The following is a 17,594-nucleotide window of genomic DNA, read 5'->3' as shown; positions in this document are numbered from 1 at the left end:
CCAAGGTGAGTGAAGTTATATACTTGTATACCATCTCTATACATGCATTTGTTTTATTTAAGATTATTTATCATTCATAATTGTCTTTAGAGCTGTAATGCACTCCAGAATCTGACAGATTGATTAGCTGCAGGCTCTAGAACAGCCGTCTGAAGCGTTGTCATACAGTGTTATGCGTGGAGTTCATCAACAGTCTTGCATTTACTAGACTACACAGACTACATCTGAAGTGTTTGGACGTATTTTGCGTTTAGCTCTGTGTATTATAGCAGTGTTTTTAAAAGTCTAAACACTTTATTGATGTAGTACACAGCCAAGCACATGTGGTCAGAACACAAACGAGTCGCAGGTAATGAAGTATTAACCGTTTCTCCCAAAGTAAAGTGTCTCTAAGCCAGGTCCAAGCAAAATGCCAGCAGGTGTCTGTAGCTCCGCCCACTCTCCGCCTCTTTGCCCTTGTTTGGTATGCCATGGTGGGTGTGATGACGTGCGAAAATAATGGTGACCGCGCCTACTTGTAGCTGCTTTTGCAGTGTTCAGAAACCTATGGGTGACGTCACGGATACCACGTCCATATATTTTACAGTCTATGTTTGCGATGCATCCATTAAACATGATCTACTGTACTGCTCATTTCAATGAGGAATGTATATAAAACCAATAAATCCTCTTGTACATGAATCAAACCAAAAACCAAAGACATTAACTTGAATATGCATGCTACAACTGAGCATCATTAGCACACATGCCTTCCTCTTCATGCGTTTAATCTGCCATGTTTGCATCCCCTAGAGGCGTTGAGCTTTTCACAATGAGTGTCATTTACTTTCTCATTTCTCAATAGCACAACAGAGATTTCTCTGTGCACTGCTTGACCACACAAATTTGATTATTTGTGTAATAAAACAAACAAAAAACTGCTGTCATCTTCATTTACAGTGCTTTTACCTAATGCGATGTACAATGCATCCAATGCACATGCCTTTCTGTAAAATACAAATCCCAAATCAAATGAATATGAGCCATCATGCATCCATGATGCATGATGTACGCATGCATTTCTAACTATTTAATGAGCCATTGCATTGCATCCCATGAGGCTAGACATTTAGCACAATGCATTTCATTCAAGACGAACAATGCATTAAACTACTCTTTATTTCTCATTATAGAACCCAAAGACTGCTCTAAGGGTCAGCTTTTGAGCACAAGAGTGCGTCTATCTATCATTAAACATGCAGAAATCATGTGTGACCTGGATTAGCTGAGGGGTGGGTTTAACTCCAGGAAATCAGGGCAGAAATGACTTACTCTGGCTCGTCTGCAGCCGGTAATGAGCATGCGTTTGGCAGTGGCGTGATTGTGTCGTACACGCTCAACACTCACTATATTTGCATCACATACAGTACTGTTTCTGCTACACCATTAAACTCCAATTCAACCATTACATGCATTCCGAGGCTCCATTTCCATTTATAAGGATAATTATGCCATGTTTGAAAAATCATCCTCTGATTATAGCCTAAATCTAGAGATGCAGCAATATCAGCGCAACAACCAGTTTTCTCTGTGCCAGATTATATATTTGCATCACATGCTGTGTCTGCTACACCATTCACCTTCAAGAAGAACTCCAATTCAACCAGTTTCTGAGGCTCTGTTTGAGTATCGAACATCATTAATGTCATGTTGTGCTTTTAGAAATGATCCTCTCATTATAGCCTAAAATTAGGGATGTCTTTCTAAGAACAAAACAAATTTGTCTTGTTAAACACCAATTATGATGTTTTAGTTTTGCAAGTATGACACATTATTAGAGACTAAACTCTTTTAGGACAGCGTCTGTGTAATCAAGTACAATAACTCAGATGAGACGTTTACATTTTCTGTTGGTCACAAAGTTGCAAAATAAAATAAAACAAAATAAACATAAAATTAAATTAAATTAAATATAAAATTAAATATAAATTAATTAAAAATGTAATTAAATTAAAATAAATTAAATAAAAAACAATTAAATAAAAAATAAAACAAACTAAATTAAATTAAAAAAAAATTAAAATTGTTAAATTAAATAATTAAATTAAAAATAAAAAATAAAATAAAAATAAAATTGCAAAATTAAAAAAAATAGTAAAATAAATTACATAAAACTAATTTTAAATAAATAAATTTTTATTTAAATTTAATGTAATTAAAAAAATAAAATAAAACTAAATTTAAATAAAATAAATTATTAAATTATTAAACAAAATTAAATTAAATATAAAAAATGAAACAATTAAATAAAATAAAACAAAAAACAAAAACAAAATAAAAACAAAAAACAAACAAAATAAAATAAAAATTTATTAAATAAAAAATTAATAAAATTAATTTACAATAAATTAAATTAAAATAAATAAATTGTATTTAAAATTTTATTTAATTCAAAAATAAAATAAAAATAAACTAAATACAAATAAAAATAATAGAAATTTAAATTTAATTTAAATGAAAAGTAAAAAATGAACATTAAATTAAATTGAGAATAAAATGTCAATAAATAAATTTAATTAATTTATTTAAAAATAAAATAAAACTAAATTAAATTAAAATAAAATTAATAAAAGTAAAATTTTATAAAAAAATTAAAATGATATTTACTTTTAGATTTATATTGATAAAACTAATCAAATTAAAATAAAAAGTATAATTTAATACAATTAAAATAAAAAAAAATTCAAATGAAAAAAATATATTTTAAATAATTATAAATCAAATTAAATCTGTCAACCTGTCAAAACAACAAAAAATTTATTAAACTATTCTGTGACGACAACCAGCTAAATGAACATCATTCCACTTATTACACAGCTACTTGCCACAAAACTAAAAGAATAAGGCAAAACACTGATCTAAGCTTTAATGATTTACTCTTTAATTAAACATAAAACTTGCACAAAGACAAATTGTTCTTAACAAATGTCTTTATGTAGCCTTAACTAACCTATTTATTATACATACATAAAACATACATAAACACACACATGCATGCATACACACACAGACATGCATGCATGCATACACACATAAACACACAAACATGCATGCATACATAAACACACACACACACACACACACACACACACACACACACACACACACACACACACACACACACACACACACACACACACACACACACACACACACACACACACACACACACACACACAAATAATTGGTTTGGTTGTTGTTATTGAATAACACCTAGAAATGTTGATCAGATCAAATCAAATGTTTTCCCGACGCTCGATGCTGTGTAAAAATCTAAAGCAGGAACTGTAAGTGTTATAAGGCTATGAGTATGATCTCCTGACACTCATTCTGCATCCATCACCTACCCTCAATCATCCCGCCAGTGGAATCAGCGCTCCTGCACGTCCCGTTAACACCACACGCATTCACCGGCACGGCCAGAACGACTCCTTGATCTTTCTCAATGAACGGAGCCTCCAACAGGTCCTCGACCGGCGAGAGCGGGAAACTGCTCTGCTTTTTACTCATCGAAAAACACGACAGATCCAGATCGTTCCTCAGATCGCCGCGAGCGGCTCCGGCAGACAGTACCGGCGGAGGAGTCGGCGGCTGATCATCGGCTACGGTTAATGAGCGCTTCATAGCCGCCCCATGCTGACGGCGAGACGCACCTATAACAGGCGATGCAAACTCATCCAGAACTCCAGGATATTTATCAGGGAGCTCCAAACTAGCCGGAATGGACAGATGCGAACACTCAGACATGGCTCTGCGCATGGCTTTCCTCTGCTGCTCCGCTCGACCCATGAAACAAGGCTGGAGATCCACTTCTTCATCGCTTTCATCGCATTTCTCCTCCTCATCTCTGCTTTCCAAATAGCTGTCATTGATTACGCCGATCACGCAGTAGTTTGGAGGCTCCAAGGGTGCAACCGGTGTTTGAACGTTATCTAGAAGCATCATCCCGGCGTTATCCTCCATGCATTTTAATGGTGTGAATTTTCCCGGTGATGCAGCTGAGGAGGATGACAGGCTTTCGGGACTGTCTCCAGTGCTGCCGAATGAGACGCTCGGCGGGATGTTTCTTTGCCCCAGATCTGACGGTGTCTCGTAAAAGCAGAGTTTGTCCTCGTCGGTCATTCCTGGAGCTCGAACACTGAAATTGGGCTTTGCGCTGAGGTCTCCGTGCTGCCAGTCCCATGCCGGAGGAGGGGCAGATGTGGGCATGGAGGGGACTTTACAGAGCTCGCTGTAGTCTGGGAACGGAGACGCCGGCTGCTGGTTGGAGAGCGAGGACATTCTGCTAATGCTCCTCTTTCTCTGCTTGAGTTCTGAGATGTGATGCTGGAGTGTTTCTGTATGAGGATCTGCTGCTGTGGATTCTGCACGCAACAATAGACTGAGCAGCTCTGAGAGCTGACTGGAAGAGCAGCGCACGCTCTCGCTCTCTCTCTCTCTCTCTCTCTCTCTCTCTTTGTTCATTTCTCTTTCTCTCTCATTCACTCTTTTGCTCTCTGATTTAAATTAAAATGCAAAGAATTAAATACAAAATATATTAGTAATAAAATAAAAGAAAAATAAAAATAAACAGAACATATTACAAAAATATTAATAAATAAAATAAAATAATTAAAATAAAATAGAAGAGAAAAAATACAATAAAATACAAAAATAAAAATAATATAATAAAATAAACACAATAAAATAAAATAGAATAGAATAAAATAAAAAATAACAGAATAAAATAGAATAAATTAAATAAAAATAATAAAATAAAATAGAAAAAAATAAATAGAAAAAATAAACTAAAAATAATAAAATAAAATAGAATAAAATAAAATGGAATAAAATAAATAAAAAATAAAATAATAGAATAAAATAGAATATAATAGATAAAATAGAATAATATATAATAGAATAAAACAAAAAAGATCATAACAAAATAAACAATACAATAAAATAAATAGAAAATAAAATAACAGAGTAAAATAACATGAAACAGAATAATAGAAAATAAAATGAAATAAAAAGTAATAAAATAATAGAATAAAACAAAAAGAAATAGAATAGAATAAAATAGAATACAATATATATATATAAATACTTATTCAGATGGTTTGGAATGTTCGTGACAAGCTTTGTCCTGACTCTCTAAATCCTCTAAAATACAGTTTTGTAATTGATTTTTAATATCATAAATTAATGCATGATTTTTTCCTTTTTTAAAGTTTTTTAAGACAAACTTTACTTTGCTTTTTGCTAAGATCATTTTAAGTTTGCATGTGATGGATTGTGTTTGTATGTTTTGTATAATTGTAATAATGTTCAAGTTGCTTTATTAGCATGACAGTTTGTACAGTATTGCCAAAGCATTTTAAATATGTATAAATATATTTCTAGATCAAATTACTAGAATACACAGCAAATAAAAAATAAACGCCAGATAAAACACTATGATCAATTGGTATTTATTTAATGCATTTATTAATATACAATAATTCATTTAATGTATGAACTATTCATTTATTTAATGTGTTAACTATGTATTTACTGACATTTATTTTTTAATTGCAATGGAATATATTTGGTGAGTAATTTTTAAAACATAATAGTAATTAATTGTTTAAATGAAAGTGTTATTACATCTCTCTCTCTCTCTCTCTCTCTCTCCCTCTCTCTGAGTCACATGATTGTTTCTGTGGCTGCTGATTGGCTGCCTGTTTCTCAGCTCCTCCTCCTCTTTTCTGCCTGCCTGGTTTTCTCCACGTTGTCCTTTCAGCATCCATTTTTTCCTTCCTCCTCTTACAGATAGTGACACGTTACTATCATCCCTCAGGCTACACCAGTGCTAAATAATGAAGAACGCCTTAATGAGCTTTCATTTGCACACAAGATCTCAGATAGAGCACACACACACACAAGATCTTTTTCTGGGAAAGAAAATCTGCCTGTAAAGGTGTAGATGTACATCGGTGTTGAAATGAGCGTGGTTTGGGGGTCCAGTGCTCATTCTGTTTTATCCTCAGTCATTCTCATTACACACACACACACACACACACACACACACACACACACACACACACACACACACACACACACACACACACACACACACACACACACACACACACACACACACACACACACATATATGAATCTGTTAATGTCATTGTTTAAGTGACCGATGTGCATTTTTTTATGCTGCAGCAACATGTGCGTCTTTGTTTGTGTGTGTGTGTGCGTCTTTGTTTGTGTGTGTGTGTGTGTGTGTGTGTGTGTGTGTGTGTGTGTGTGTGTGTGTGTGTATCCATTGCTCCCATACATATCATTCTTGCCTGGAAAAATGGGATTAAAATAATAATATTAATAACAACAACAACAACAGTTATGATAACTATAATATGCCTTATTTTGTTTAGTGTAATAATTATTATAAATGAATTAATATTTATTTCATAGCAAGTAATTCTACCAAGTATTCATAATATTTATGACAGCGAAATAAATTAAATGTACTCTATTATTCCAGCATATATTTGTTCTCAAATTGTTACTGAATTATAATATATGATAATAATAAGTATTATTATTACCATTATTATTATTATTATTATTATTATTATTATTATTATTATTATTATATTATTATTTTATCATTAATAATAATAATAATATTAATGTATAATAATAATAATAACAAAATTAATAATATTAATAACAATAACAATAATAATAATAATAATAATAATAATAATGAATTAACAATAAATTATTATTATTAATAATAATGAAATTAATATTATTAATAATTATTATTATTATAACAAAATTAATACTACTACTACTAATAAAAATAATGTATAAAATAATAATAATAAAATTATTAATAATAATAATAATAATAATAATGTATAATAAAATACTAATAAAATTAATAATAATAATAATAAAATACTTTGAAAAAACTTAATCTCCTAATCTATCAAAATGCTAATGATGATGCTACTAATAATATGTAAATTATGTATATTTTAATATATCAAAAATATAAAAATTGCATTATCAATTTGTAGAATTATTAGAATAGATATTTATAATAAATAATAAATTAATACTTGTAACCAAATTAATATATTTTTGTTATTTGTACACTGCGTTATTATTATTATTATTTTTTGTTATCATTAATGACAATAATAAAGCTTATTATTATTATTTTTTATTATTATTAAAATTTAATTTCTTTGAAAAATGCTTATGATAATGTTACTAATAATATGTACATTCTGCATAAAATAAAATATGCTAATTGCATTATCAATATGAAGCATTATTAGAATAAATATTTCATTCAATCATTGTCTTTTTCGGCTTAGTCCCTTTATTCATTAGGGCTGGCCACAACGGAATGAACCACCAACTTATCCAGCATATGTTTTACACAGCGGATGACCTTCCAGATGCAATTCAGTACTGGGAAACACCCATACACACTCAATCACACACTTTGACCAACGTAGTTCATCAACTCCCCAATAACCCATGTGTTTGGACTTCGGGGGAAACCTGGAGCACCCAGAGGAAACCCACGCCAACATGGGGAGAACATGCAAACTCCACACAGAAACACCAACTGACCTATTATCAAAGTAATGGTCTTCAGCCATCCTTCAGTCAGTGTCACTGTACCCCCGATTGCTCAAGTAGAGTTAAATCAGCGTCAACACAGATGAAATGTGAGTGACAAGCATGAAAGATTCATGAGTAAAGTAACAAAGTCAAATAAAGCAGAGAGACACACAGTCAGCAGCACACCTTCAGCACATGCTAACACGAGCAGACAGAGAGCCTTCATCACAGCGTTACATAAGAGTGTCACTTCTGAACCGCGTTTCCTTCATCAGCAACTGATGTTTCAGCCAAACAAACATCCAGCAGCAGACATGAGAGATAATGACCCAGGAGTGACCCAAACACTGTTACACAACAGCTCACAATGATCAGATCCAGAGTTACAGTCAAGAGTGCATCTGAATTACAGCTGGGGGAAAAACTCACATTGCAATATAGACACTTTTCACATTTCACAGGTGAGTGGGCCTGATAAACCACCTGTAGAAAACACTCTTTCATCTCCCAGACACTTTAAAAGTTTTACCATTTCGCACCAGACACTTTCTTACAATCACATTTAAGATGTGTCCTTTACGCAGGTGAGTGGGTTTAACAAACCACCTGTAGAAACCAGTGCTGGGAAAAATGAAACGTTATTAATCTAATCCAATATTAAATTTAGGTATGTGTACTGTGTAGCTCCGCCCTCTTCTAAAAAGAGCACAATCTCATTTGCATTTAAAGCGACAGTCACCAAAACACCACAATTAGAATCAACACGTTTCAGAGAGCTAGAGAGCATTCTCTGTGTGGTACGTTTGAGCTGAATCTTCACTCCACACTCTAGAGACATGCGAGACGCATTTTACATCTTGTAAAAGCGAGCATAGTTGGTCTCCTTTAAACATATATAAGGTCAAACAGTGAAAGTGAATGTGCTGTCAGTATAAAGCGAGTCATATAGAGCTGAAATGAGGGCCAGCAGCGTCCATACGTCAGACCAGCGCCGGCATCCAGCCTGACCTACATGTATGTGCATCTCTTGGCTGACCTAAATGTGCTCGTGTGTAGCATACGGCTTGAAGCGACTGCTGAGATGTACTGATGGAAATACCACAGCGCAGACTCAAACACGGCACACTCACACATACATGCATGAATACAGTGAGTGTGCTGAAGCATCAGCTCCTTATAACACCGGATAACATAACACACTAAATGTAAACGCAAGGTCGAAATATAGCGCATAAACAGTGGAAAGAATGAGATCCGAAACATAAACATATGCCACGATTCAATGTATCATGATAATGCACAATACTGACATTTTGGGTACTTTAAAATACTGTGAATAATTATTTATTATATTTTACTTTTACAGTGCATTTTAAAATAATTTACACTGTTGAATTGAAAATTATTCAAAATAATATACATTTAAATACACCAAAAAGTTTTCACTATTTTACAACTTTTTCTTAAAATAAATAATTAAAAAAAAAGAAATAACGTCTCCACAATTTATTCTGTATTTCTAGTTTAAAGATTATTTATTTATTTATTTCAGTTTATTTGTCTATTTATTCATTCATTTGTCTATTTATTTATTTGTCTGTTTGTTTATTTATTTATTTATTTTTCTATTTATTTATTTGTCTATTTATTTTTTATTTGTCTATTTATGTATCTATTTATTTGTTAATTTATTTGTCTATTTATTAATTTATTTGTCTATTTATTTATTTATTTATTTATTTGTCTATTTATTAATTTATTTGTCTATTTATTAATTAATTAATTAATTTATTTATTTATTTATTTGTCTATTTATTAATTTAATTGACTATTTATTAATTTATTTGGCTATTTATTTATTTATTTATTTATTTATTTATTTATTTATTTATTTATTTGTCTATTTATTAATTTAATTGACTATTTATTTGTTTGTCTATTTAAGTATTATATTATACTTTTACAGTGCATTTTAAAAATTTATACAGTTTTATTGAAAATTATTCAAAATAATATACATTTAAATACACATTTATATCATTTATGAAAGTGTATTTATATGTTACTAGTTCATCACAGCCATAAAATGCCTGAAAAAAAAAAAAATATATATATATATATGTATATATATATATGTATATATATATATATATATATATATATATATATATATATATATATATATATATATACATATAGATTTATTTTTAAACATTAAAGTTTTACATGTTCTGTTATTTACAAGTCTAATAAATAAACCATACATAAAGACAACTGCACGTGTTAATTTAACCTATGACCAGTGTTGGGTAAGTTACTTTAAATTATTCATTCATTCATTTTCTTTTCGGCTTAGTCCCTTTATTAATCTGGGGTCGCCACAGCGGAATGTACCGCCCACTTATCCAGCAGATGCCCTTCCAGCTGCAACCCATCACTGGGAAACATTCATACATGCTAATTCACACTCATAAACTACGGACAATTGAGTTCATCATTTCCACTATAGCGCATGTGTTTGGACTGTGGGGGAAACCAGAGCACCCGGAGGAAACCCACACCAACATGGGGAGAACATGCAAACTCCACACAGAAATGCCAACTGACCCAGCCGGGACTCGAACCAGCGACCTTCTTGCTGTAAGGTGATCGTGCCACCAACTGTGTCACCGTGACTCTCTTTTTAGGGTTATAATACATTGTGACAAAAGTTTTAGCAATTAAACCCAACAAGACTATTTGATTCCGGCAAAATGCTCAACTGCAGCAGAATGAGGGCTAGAATAAGGCAGAGAGGTGAAACATTCATCAGCTGCTGGTCCAGACCTCAAATCTTCTATTTTTAGCACATCCTCCTCCTCCTCAGAGCCAACACTGTTTCCTTGGTAGCCCTGCTTCCTTAGGTCTCCCCGGCAACCGCCTCCTGTCTCCATGGCAACAAGAGCCTTGTCAACACATGGAGGAGCGACAGGTCTGAAGTGCCGAGCAGCAACATAACATTACAGAACATTATTGCGGAGCGGGGTCCTGGGCATCATGGGAAACATCCAGAGGAATTTTTTGTTACTGTGACTGAGAGAGAACAGTTTAAAATAATTATACTTCAATTAAAATGAACTTTTAACACACTTTAATCTGTTTTTAAATTACTGTAATTATTTTGTTTATTTAAAGCACTTTGAATTGCCACCGTATATGAAATGTGCAATAGAAATATACTTGTCTTTGTGTTTACATACTTAACTTAATAAACTAAAATCTCTCTCTCTCTCTCCATTTATATATATATATATATATAGACAGACAAAACAACTAGTTCCACCAAAATGTTTTTCCACCATTTTACAACTTTTGTAAAAATAAATAATTAAAAAAGGAGAAATATTGTCTCCACAATTTATTCTGTATTTCTAGTTTAAATATTATTTATTTATTTATTTATTTTTATTTATTTGTTTTTTATTCATTTGTTTGTCTATTTATTGGTTTGTTTATTTATTTGTCTATTTATTTATTCATTCATTAATTTATTTGCCTTTTTTATTTATTTGTTTGTTTGTCTATTTATTTATTAATTTATTTATCTATTATTTATTTGTCTATAAATTGACCTATTTATTTATTTATTTATTTATTTATTTGTCTATTTATTTATTTATTTGTCCATTTATTTATTTATTTATTCGTCTGTTTATTTATACATTTATCTTTTATTTATTTGTCTATTTATTGATCTATTTATTTATTTGTCTATTTATATATTTATTAATTAATTTATTCATGTGTCTATTTATTTATTTGTCTATTTTTTTATTTTTTTATTTGTCTATTTATTTATTTATTTATTTATTTTGTCTATAAATTAATTTATTTGTCTTTTCATTTATGTATTTATCTATTTATATACTTATTTATTTAATTATTTGTCTACCTAAACTGAAAGTACTAAATTAAGCTTATTTGTTGAAAAATATTTTAGTATAAATATATATTTTTAAATCATTTATTTAAGTTTTTTTTAAGTTTTTCAAATTTACTTTTTAACTTTCATAATAATAATAATAATAATAATAATATCTTACATTTATATAGCGTTTTTCTGGACCCTCAAAGCGCTTTGAACATTACTTGAGGAGGGAATCTCCTCATCCACCACCAATGTGCAGAGGAGACAAACTGATAAAGCCAACTATCTTAAGGGGATGATTAGGAGGCCATGATGGACAGAGGCCAGTGGGCAAATTAAACCCCCACTCTTTTTCAAAGGACATACTGGGATTTTGAATGAGCACAGAGAGTCAGGACCTCGGTTTAACGTCTCATCTGAAAGATGCACTCAGTGAGCAGTATCGAGTCCTCATCAATATACTGGGGCAATACGAGAGATCAGGATACGCAGATTGAGTATCACTAACACCGCTGCACACAGCAACCTAGATTTACCATGTTGTCTCCCATCCAGGTACTGACCGGGCTCAGCTACAGTGGGCGACTATGTGAGAGTTGCAGAGAGCTAGCTGGCAGCCAGACAAAGCCAAATTCTGCCTTGGACACTGGCCAAAATACAGTATACATTAGGTATAATAAGGGTACAATGCTTTTATCAGGCTGTATCTTTGTTGATATCATTTTATGTATTTATTTTTATTTTATTTTCAAAAATAAATGTACAAAAGTTAGCTGTTAACATATTGTAATATTGCAAAAAAATTATTTTTAAAGTTTATTTATATTTCAGTAGTTGAAATTAAAGAAAATCCACATGAAAATGATAAGCTACCTCAACAACTAGCTGAAGTTATCTACTTATTTAAATCATTTCTGCAAATTATTAACACACGTCATAAATTCCATCACTAAAGATGGCTCTAAACTTGTCTTGTCACTTAAACTGAGCCAGTTGAATGGCTGTAACGCTGCGCCAAAAGCATTGTTCTATATAAATAGAGCTTTTTGTTGTGTTGATCAATGCAGCCTGTCACCAAACTAACACTAACACACACACACACACACACACACACACACACACACACACACACACACACACACACACACACACACACACACACACACACACACACACACACACACACACACACACACACACACACACACACACACACACACACACACACACACACACACACACACACACACACAGCCATCACCACACTGAGCGCTCAATAAATAATGAAATAAATAAATAATAATAACCCACGGCTGATGTTCAATAGTGTGTCTGAAGGGGAGACGGATCAATTCAATTGCAGTTTTTTACACAACATTCTTCCCCGACTGATGCATCACTCGAACAGCTATTAATATTCTGAAGCATCACTAAAGCTAAAATATAGAAATATATAAAATATGATAAATGCATGAAAACAAATATGAACTACAAATATGAAAAGATACAATATGATTTATAAATATCACTAAAAAAAAAGTGAAAATACCATTCCGGTGTTTGGAGTCTGTGTGATGTTCAAAGAAGTCCAAAGCTGCATTTATTCGATGAAAAAATACAGTAAAATCAGTAATAAATGTAAATAATATTAGTATTTCAAATAGCTGATTTGCATGTAAGAGTATTCTACCATGTAATTTATTTATTTGATGTAAAGCTGAATTAAAAAAGCTGAATCAGGATCATTACTCACTGTTCAGTGCCACGTGAAGACTTCTGAAATTATTACTAGTGTAAAAATATTATTATATTAAATATCTGAAATTATTACACTGTAAAAAGTGATCTGTTGATTTAGATTATTGAGTACATTAAATATGCGCATAATTATAACCATTAAGTCAACTTAACAGTTTCATGTTGCAATGAGTTTACTCACTTTAAGTCAATATGCCGCTTTTAAGACAACAGGTTTATTTTCTTTTTTAAAATTAAGGTAATCAATCAAGTTACAGTGTAATGTGCTGATTTCATAATTGAGAAATATTTTTGGATTATTATTATTGCTTAAAACAATTGCACTGATTAATATTTTTGTGGAAACTGATACGTTGTATCTTTCAGGATTCTTTGATGAACAGGAAGTTCAAAAGAACAGCATTTATTCTAATAAAATAATATATTTAAGTTTTATTTGAAAGTGCATTTTGGCTTTTTTAGATATTAATGGGAGCGGTAGATTAGTTTTAGTGCAATCGACATTTTTTTCATATTACTTTAGCGAAAAATAAAGCATTAGTAGAACTTCTGAAAATGACTGTTGCATTAAAAATAATCAAATAATGTAAACTAAATAAAGAAATTAACGAAATTAACAAACAGTAAATGAATGAAAAATAAGTAAATAAACAAAACATAAAAAACAATAAATATAGGCAAATGAACAACAACAAAATAAATAAATAAAACAAAGAAATACATAGAATATAACAAACTAAATAAATAAACAAACAAACAAAAAACTAACAAACAAACAATAAATGAATGAACAATACATAAATAAACGAAAAATAAACAATAAAAATAGGCAAATAAACAAAGAAATAAAACAAAGAAATACATAAAATATAACAAATAAATAAAAACAAACAAACAATTAATAAATGAATGAAAATAAATACATAAAATAAGCAAATAAATAAATAAATAGAATACAACAAACTAAAAAAAATAAATAAACAATAAAAAATAAATGAACAAATAAATAAACAAACAAACAAACAAACAAACCATAAATGAATGAATGATGAATAAAAAAATATTAACCATAAATAAACAAAATAAGCAAATGAATAAATGTAAATAAACAATAAATAAATAAGCGAACAATAAATGAATACATAAATAAATAAACAAAACAAGTGAAAGAAAAAAATAAACCAAAATAAATAAACATTAAACAAATAGGTAAACAAAAATGCAATAAACAAACAAATACACAGAATATAACAAATATCAACATAAATAAATACAAAAACAAACAAACCATAAACTACCGAAAAATTAAACAAATAATAATTAAATATGATAAGAAATATTAAAATAAATGAATATAAATAATAAATAAATGAATGAACAATAAATAAATAAACCAAAATAAACAAAATAAGCGAATAAATAAATACATAGAATAAAACAAAATAAATTAATAAATAAACAATGAATAAGTAAACAACAAAAAATACAGAATCAAACAAAATAAATAAAAAAAATAAACAAAAAAGTAAATGAATAAAAAGTAAATAAACAATAAACAACTAAAAGAAAAAATAAACCAAAAATGAATAAATAAAAAAGTAAACAAATATGCAATAAACAAATAAATAAATACAATAAATTCACCACCACTTCACAGTACAGGTACAGCTTTATAGAATTCATGCAATATTTCTATAATCTTCGTATTGCACACCGATTGCACATAATCCATTACTACTCAACTCTGGCCTGAACTGAACGGAGTGTATAAAGTCCATCTGAACGCAGTGTGTTTTCTGCATGAGCGAGCAGACGGTGATGATTGTGTGGATCTCAGCCCATTCACTCTCCTCCAAAACCACCTCAGGCTGCCATAATTAACACACATTTGCATGAAATCTGGACGAATGCTGTCAGTGATGTTATGAAGATTAAACTCCATCATCTCCTGATAAAGAAGCAGAGACGCGGTGATGTTGCTCAGCATCTGTGCTGGTCACCATGGAAACAGCAGCTGTGCAACGAGACTGATTCTGTGTGTGTGTGTGTGTGTGTGTGTGTGTGTGTTTGCAGCAGCAGCCGATGATCTGACCTTCAGCGCTCCATCATTCTGCTGTCTCAAACACTCCGACTGCGTTCAGTGACGCGCGCACACACACACACAGCGATCACTGGAATAACTCGCAGTGACGCGGCTGCATGCTAATGCATTCTCCGTGCGTATGCACACTTGAATGCTCAATAGTGTAAGTGCCCAAACAATAACGACCCTCACTTTATTTTATTCCAATGCACAATTCCTGCTGTTAACCCTTGTGCACTGTTCAAATGCGCTCTCCTTTTGTTATGTTAGAGATGAAAACTGAATTAAACTGCTATAAAATGCATCAGATTAACATATTTTATTTGCATAAATCAGTTAATCAACCTCAGTCCTGATCAAAACTACTAAATTGCTTAGAGAATTGCAGGATTTTAACTTTTTAATTGCCAAAATCACAAATTATGTCACTGATATGGTGACAAAAACACATAAAATGACGCATTTTCAATATGAAAAGTAATTGTGGACTGGATTTTTCCCCCCTTTTATCACAGTCATGAACGTGTGAACGATTAGTAACAATATCGGCTTTGATGCATTGTTAGATTTTCATTATTTCTCCCTAATTTACTGTTGGTGGCTGCTTTTGTCCCGTTGACTTTCATTATAAGCACATTTGATGGTGCTTATACACACACTCTTTGTTTTTGTTTACTCCATGTATTAATGACAGCTGAGAGTAGATCTGCACGATTCTGGCAAAAATGTGAATCACGATTTTTTGTTTTTTTTTGCTTAAAATCAAGATCAGGATTTTCTCACAATTCTGTAGATGTAAAATAAAGGGTAATATGATTAGCCTATTATTATTGTTCATTCTCAAACATATGGTACAACAACAATAATTTTAGGCCCATGTGTGTTGCTTAAAATCCTCAATTTAGTACAGTCATTATGGTGGACACATATGCAAACTGAATAATATAACAAAAGGAGCTAATTAATAATACGGGCACTATAAATAAACTATAAATATTAAGGTAAGGAATACTGTTATGGAGCGGTAATGCATTCAAAAGCTGCCAGAACTACTTTAGCTTTGCCTTTATCTGACAATAACCAAACCCCTTAGAGTGACCATCAGCCAATCGAAATCAAGCATTCAGCAGCCCTGCAGTATAAACAGTAATACACCACAATACAGTCATTCACAACTAAAACTACAGTAGAAATCAATCAGAAATCACTTTTTTTTCATATAAAAAAGCTAAAATTAAAATCCAAACCAAATAATGTAACAAATTGAGCTATTTAATAACATAGGTGCTCTAAATAACAAGCTATAAATATTCATTTAAGCAAGGAAAAATTTAATGGAGCTGTAATGTGCTCAAAACCTGCTGGAACTACTTTAGCTGTGCATTTATCTGACCATAACCAAACACCTTAGAATGCTCATCAGCCAATCAGAATCCAGCAATCAGCAGACCTGCAGTGTAAACAGTAATACACCACAATATAGTCATTCCCAACTAAAACTACATTAGAAATCAATCTGAAAAAGAGGCTAAAACTTAAACCGAACTATATCACAAAAACTAATTAATATTAACAGGTACTATAAACAGTATAATAAAGTAAGAAATAATATTATGGAGCTGTAATGTGCTCAAAACCTGCCGGAACTACTTTATCTGTGTATTTATCTGACAATAACCAAACACCTTAGAACGCTCATCAGCCAATCAGAATCCAGCATTCAGCAGGTCTGCAGTATAAACAGTAATACACCACAATATAGTCATTCCCAACTAAATTACATTTGAAATAAGGCGCTAAAAGCCGTTCAAAACCTGCCGGAACTACTTTGGTTATTGTCTAATAAACGCACAGCGAAACACCTCCGAATGTGTGTTTTGATGTGATTTCTGACTGTTGTAGCTGTGAAAGAACTCTAATCATTCAGCGGAGTGATATGGAGCTGTAATGCGTTCAAAACCTGCCAGAACTACTTGGGTTATTGTCAGATAAACGCACAGCTAAACACCTCAGAATGCTCATCAGCCAATCAGAATCCAGCAAATCTGCAGTATAAATAGTAATACACTACAATCAGTGCCTAATTTGAGCCGGATCTTGTCCGATCCTGTTCTGGAAAACGTCAGATATTACTGTTACAAAAGTCATTCCCAACTAAAACTACATTAGAAATAAGACACTAAATTAACAAATGTA

The 17,594-nt window shown here is 31.3% G+C and overlaps 2 protein-coding genes across 48 annotated transcripts in view; both read right to left on the bottom strand.

Annotated features, from left to right (window-relative positions):
• katnip (katanin interacting protein) overlaps positions 1 to 17,594 on the bottom strand; it is a 1,410,884-nt gene that overhangs the window by 335,250 nt on the left and 1,058,040 nt on the right. The window lies entirely within an intron of this gene.
• The window catches only part of LOC100001114, a 139,846-nt gene that overhangs the window by 43,793 nt on the left and 78,459 nt on the right, over positions 1 to 17,594 (bottom strand). Inside the window, exon 1 of one of the 47 annotated variants that reach the window (XM_087310019.1) lies at positions 3,387 to 4,530. The exons of the other annotated variants lie outside the window; for them this stretch is intronic. Within the exon in view, the coding sequence (XP_087166145.1) occupies positions 3,387 to 4,503 (1,117 nt within the window). The 5' untranslated portion in view covers positions 4,504 to 4,530. Of the gene's footprint in view, positions 1 to 3,386; positions 4,531 to 17,594 lie in introns of those variants that run through there. 47 annotated transcript variants of the gene reach the window in all.

This window comes from Danio rerio, chromosome 24 (assembly GCF_052040795.2).
Source record: "Danio rerio strain M-AB ecotype USA chromosome 24, GRCz13ab, whole genome shotgun sequence".
Lineage (NCBI taxonomy): Eukaryota > Metazoa > Chordata > Actinopteri > Cypriniformes > Danionidae > Danio > Danio rerio.
This window is presented reverse-complemented; position numbering and strand designations above follow the sequence as displayed.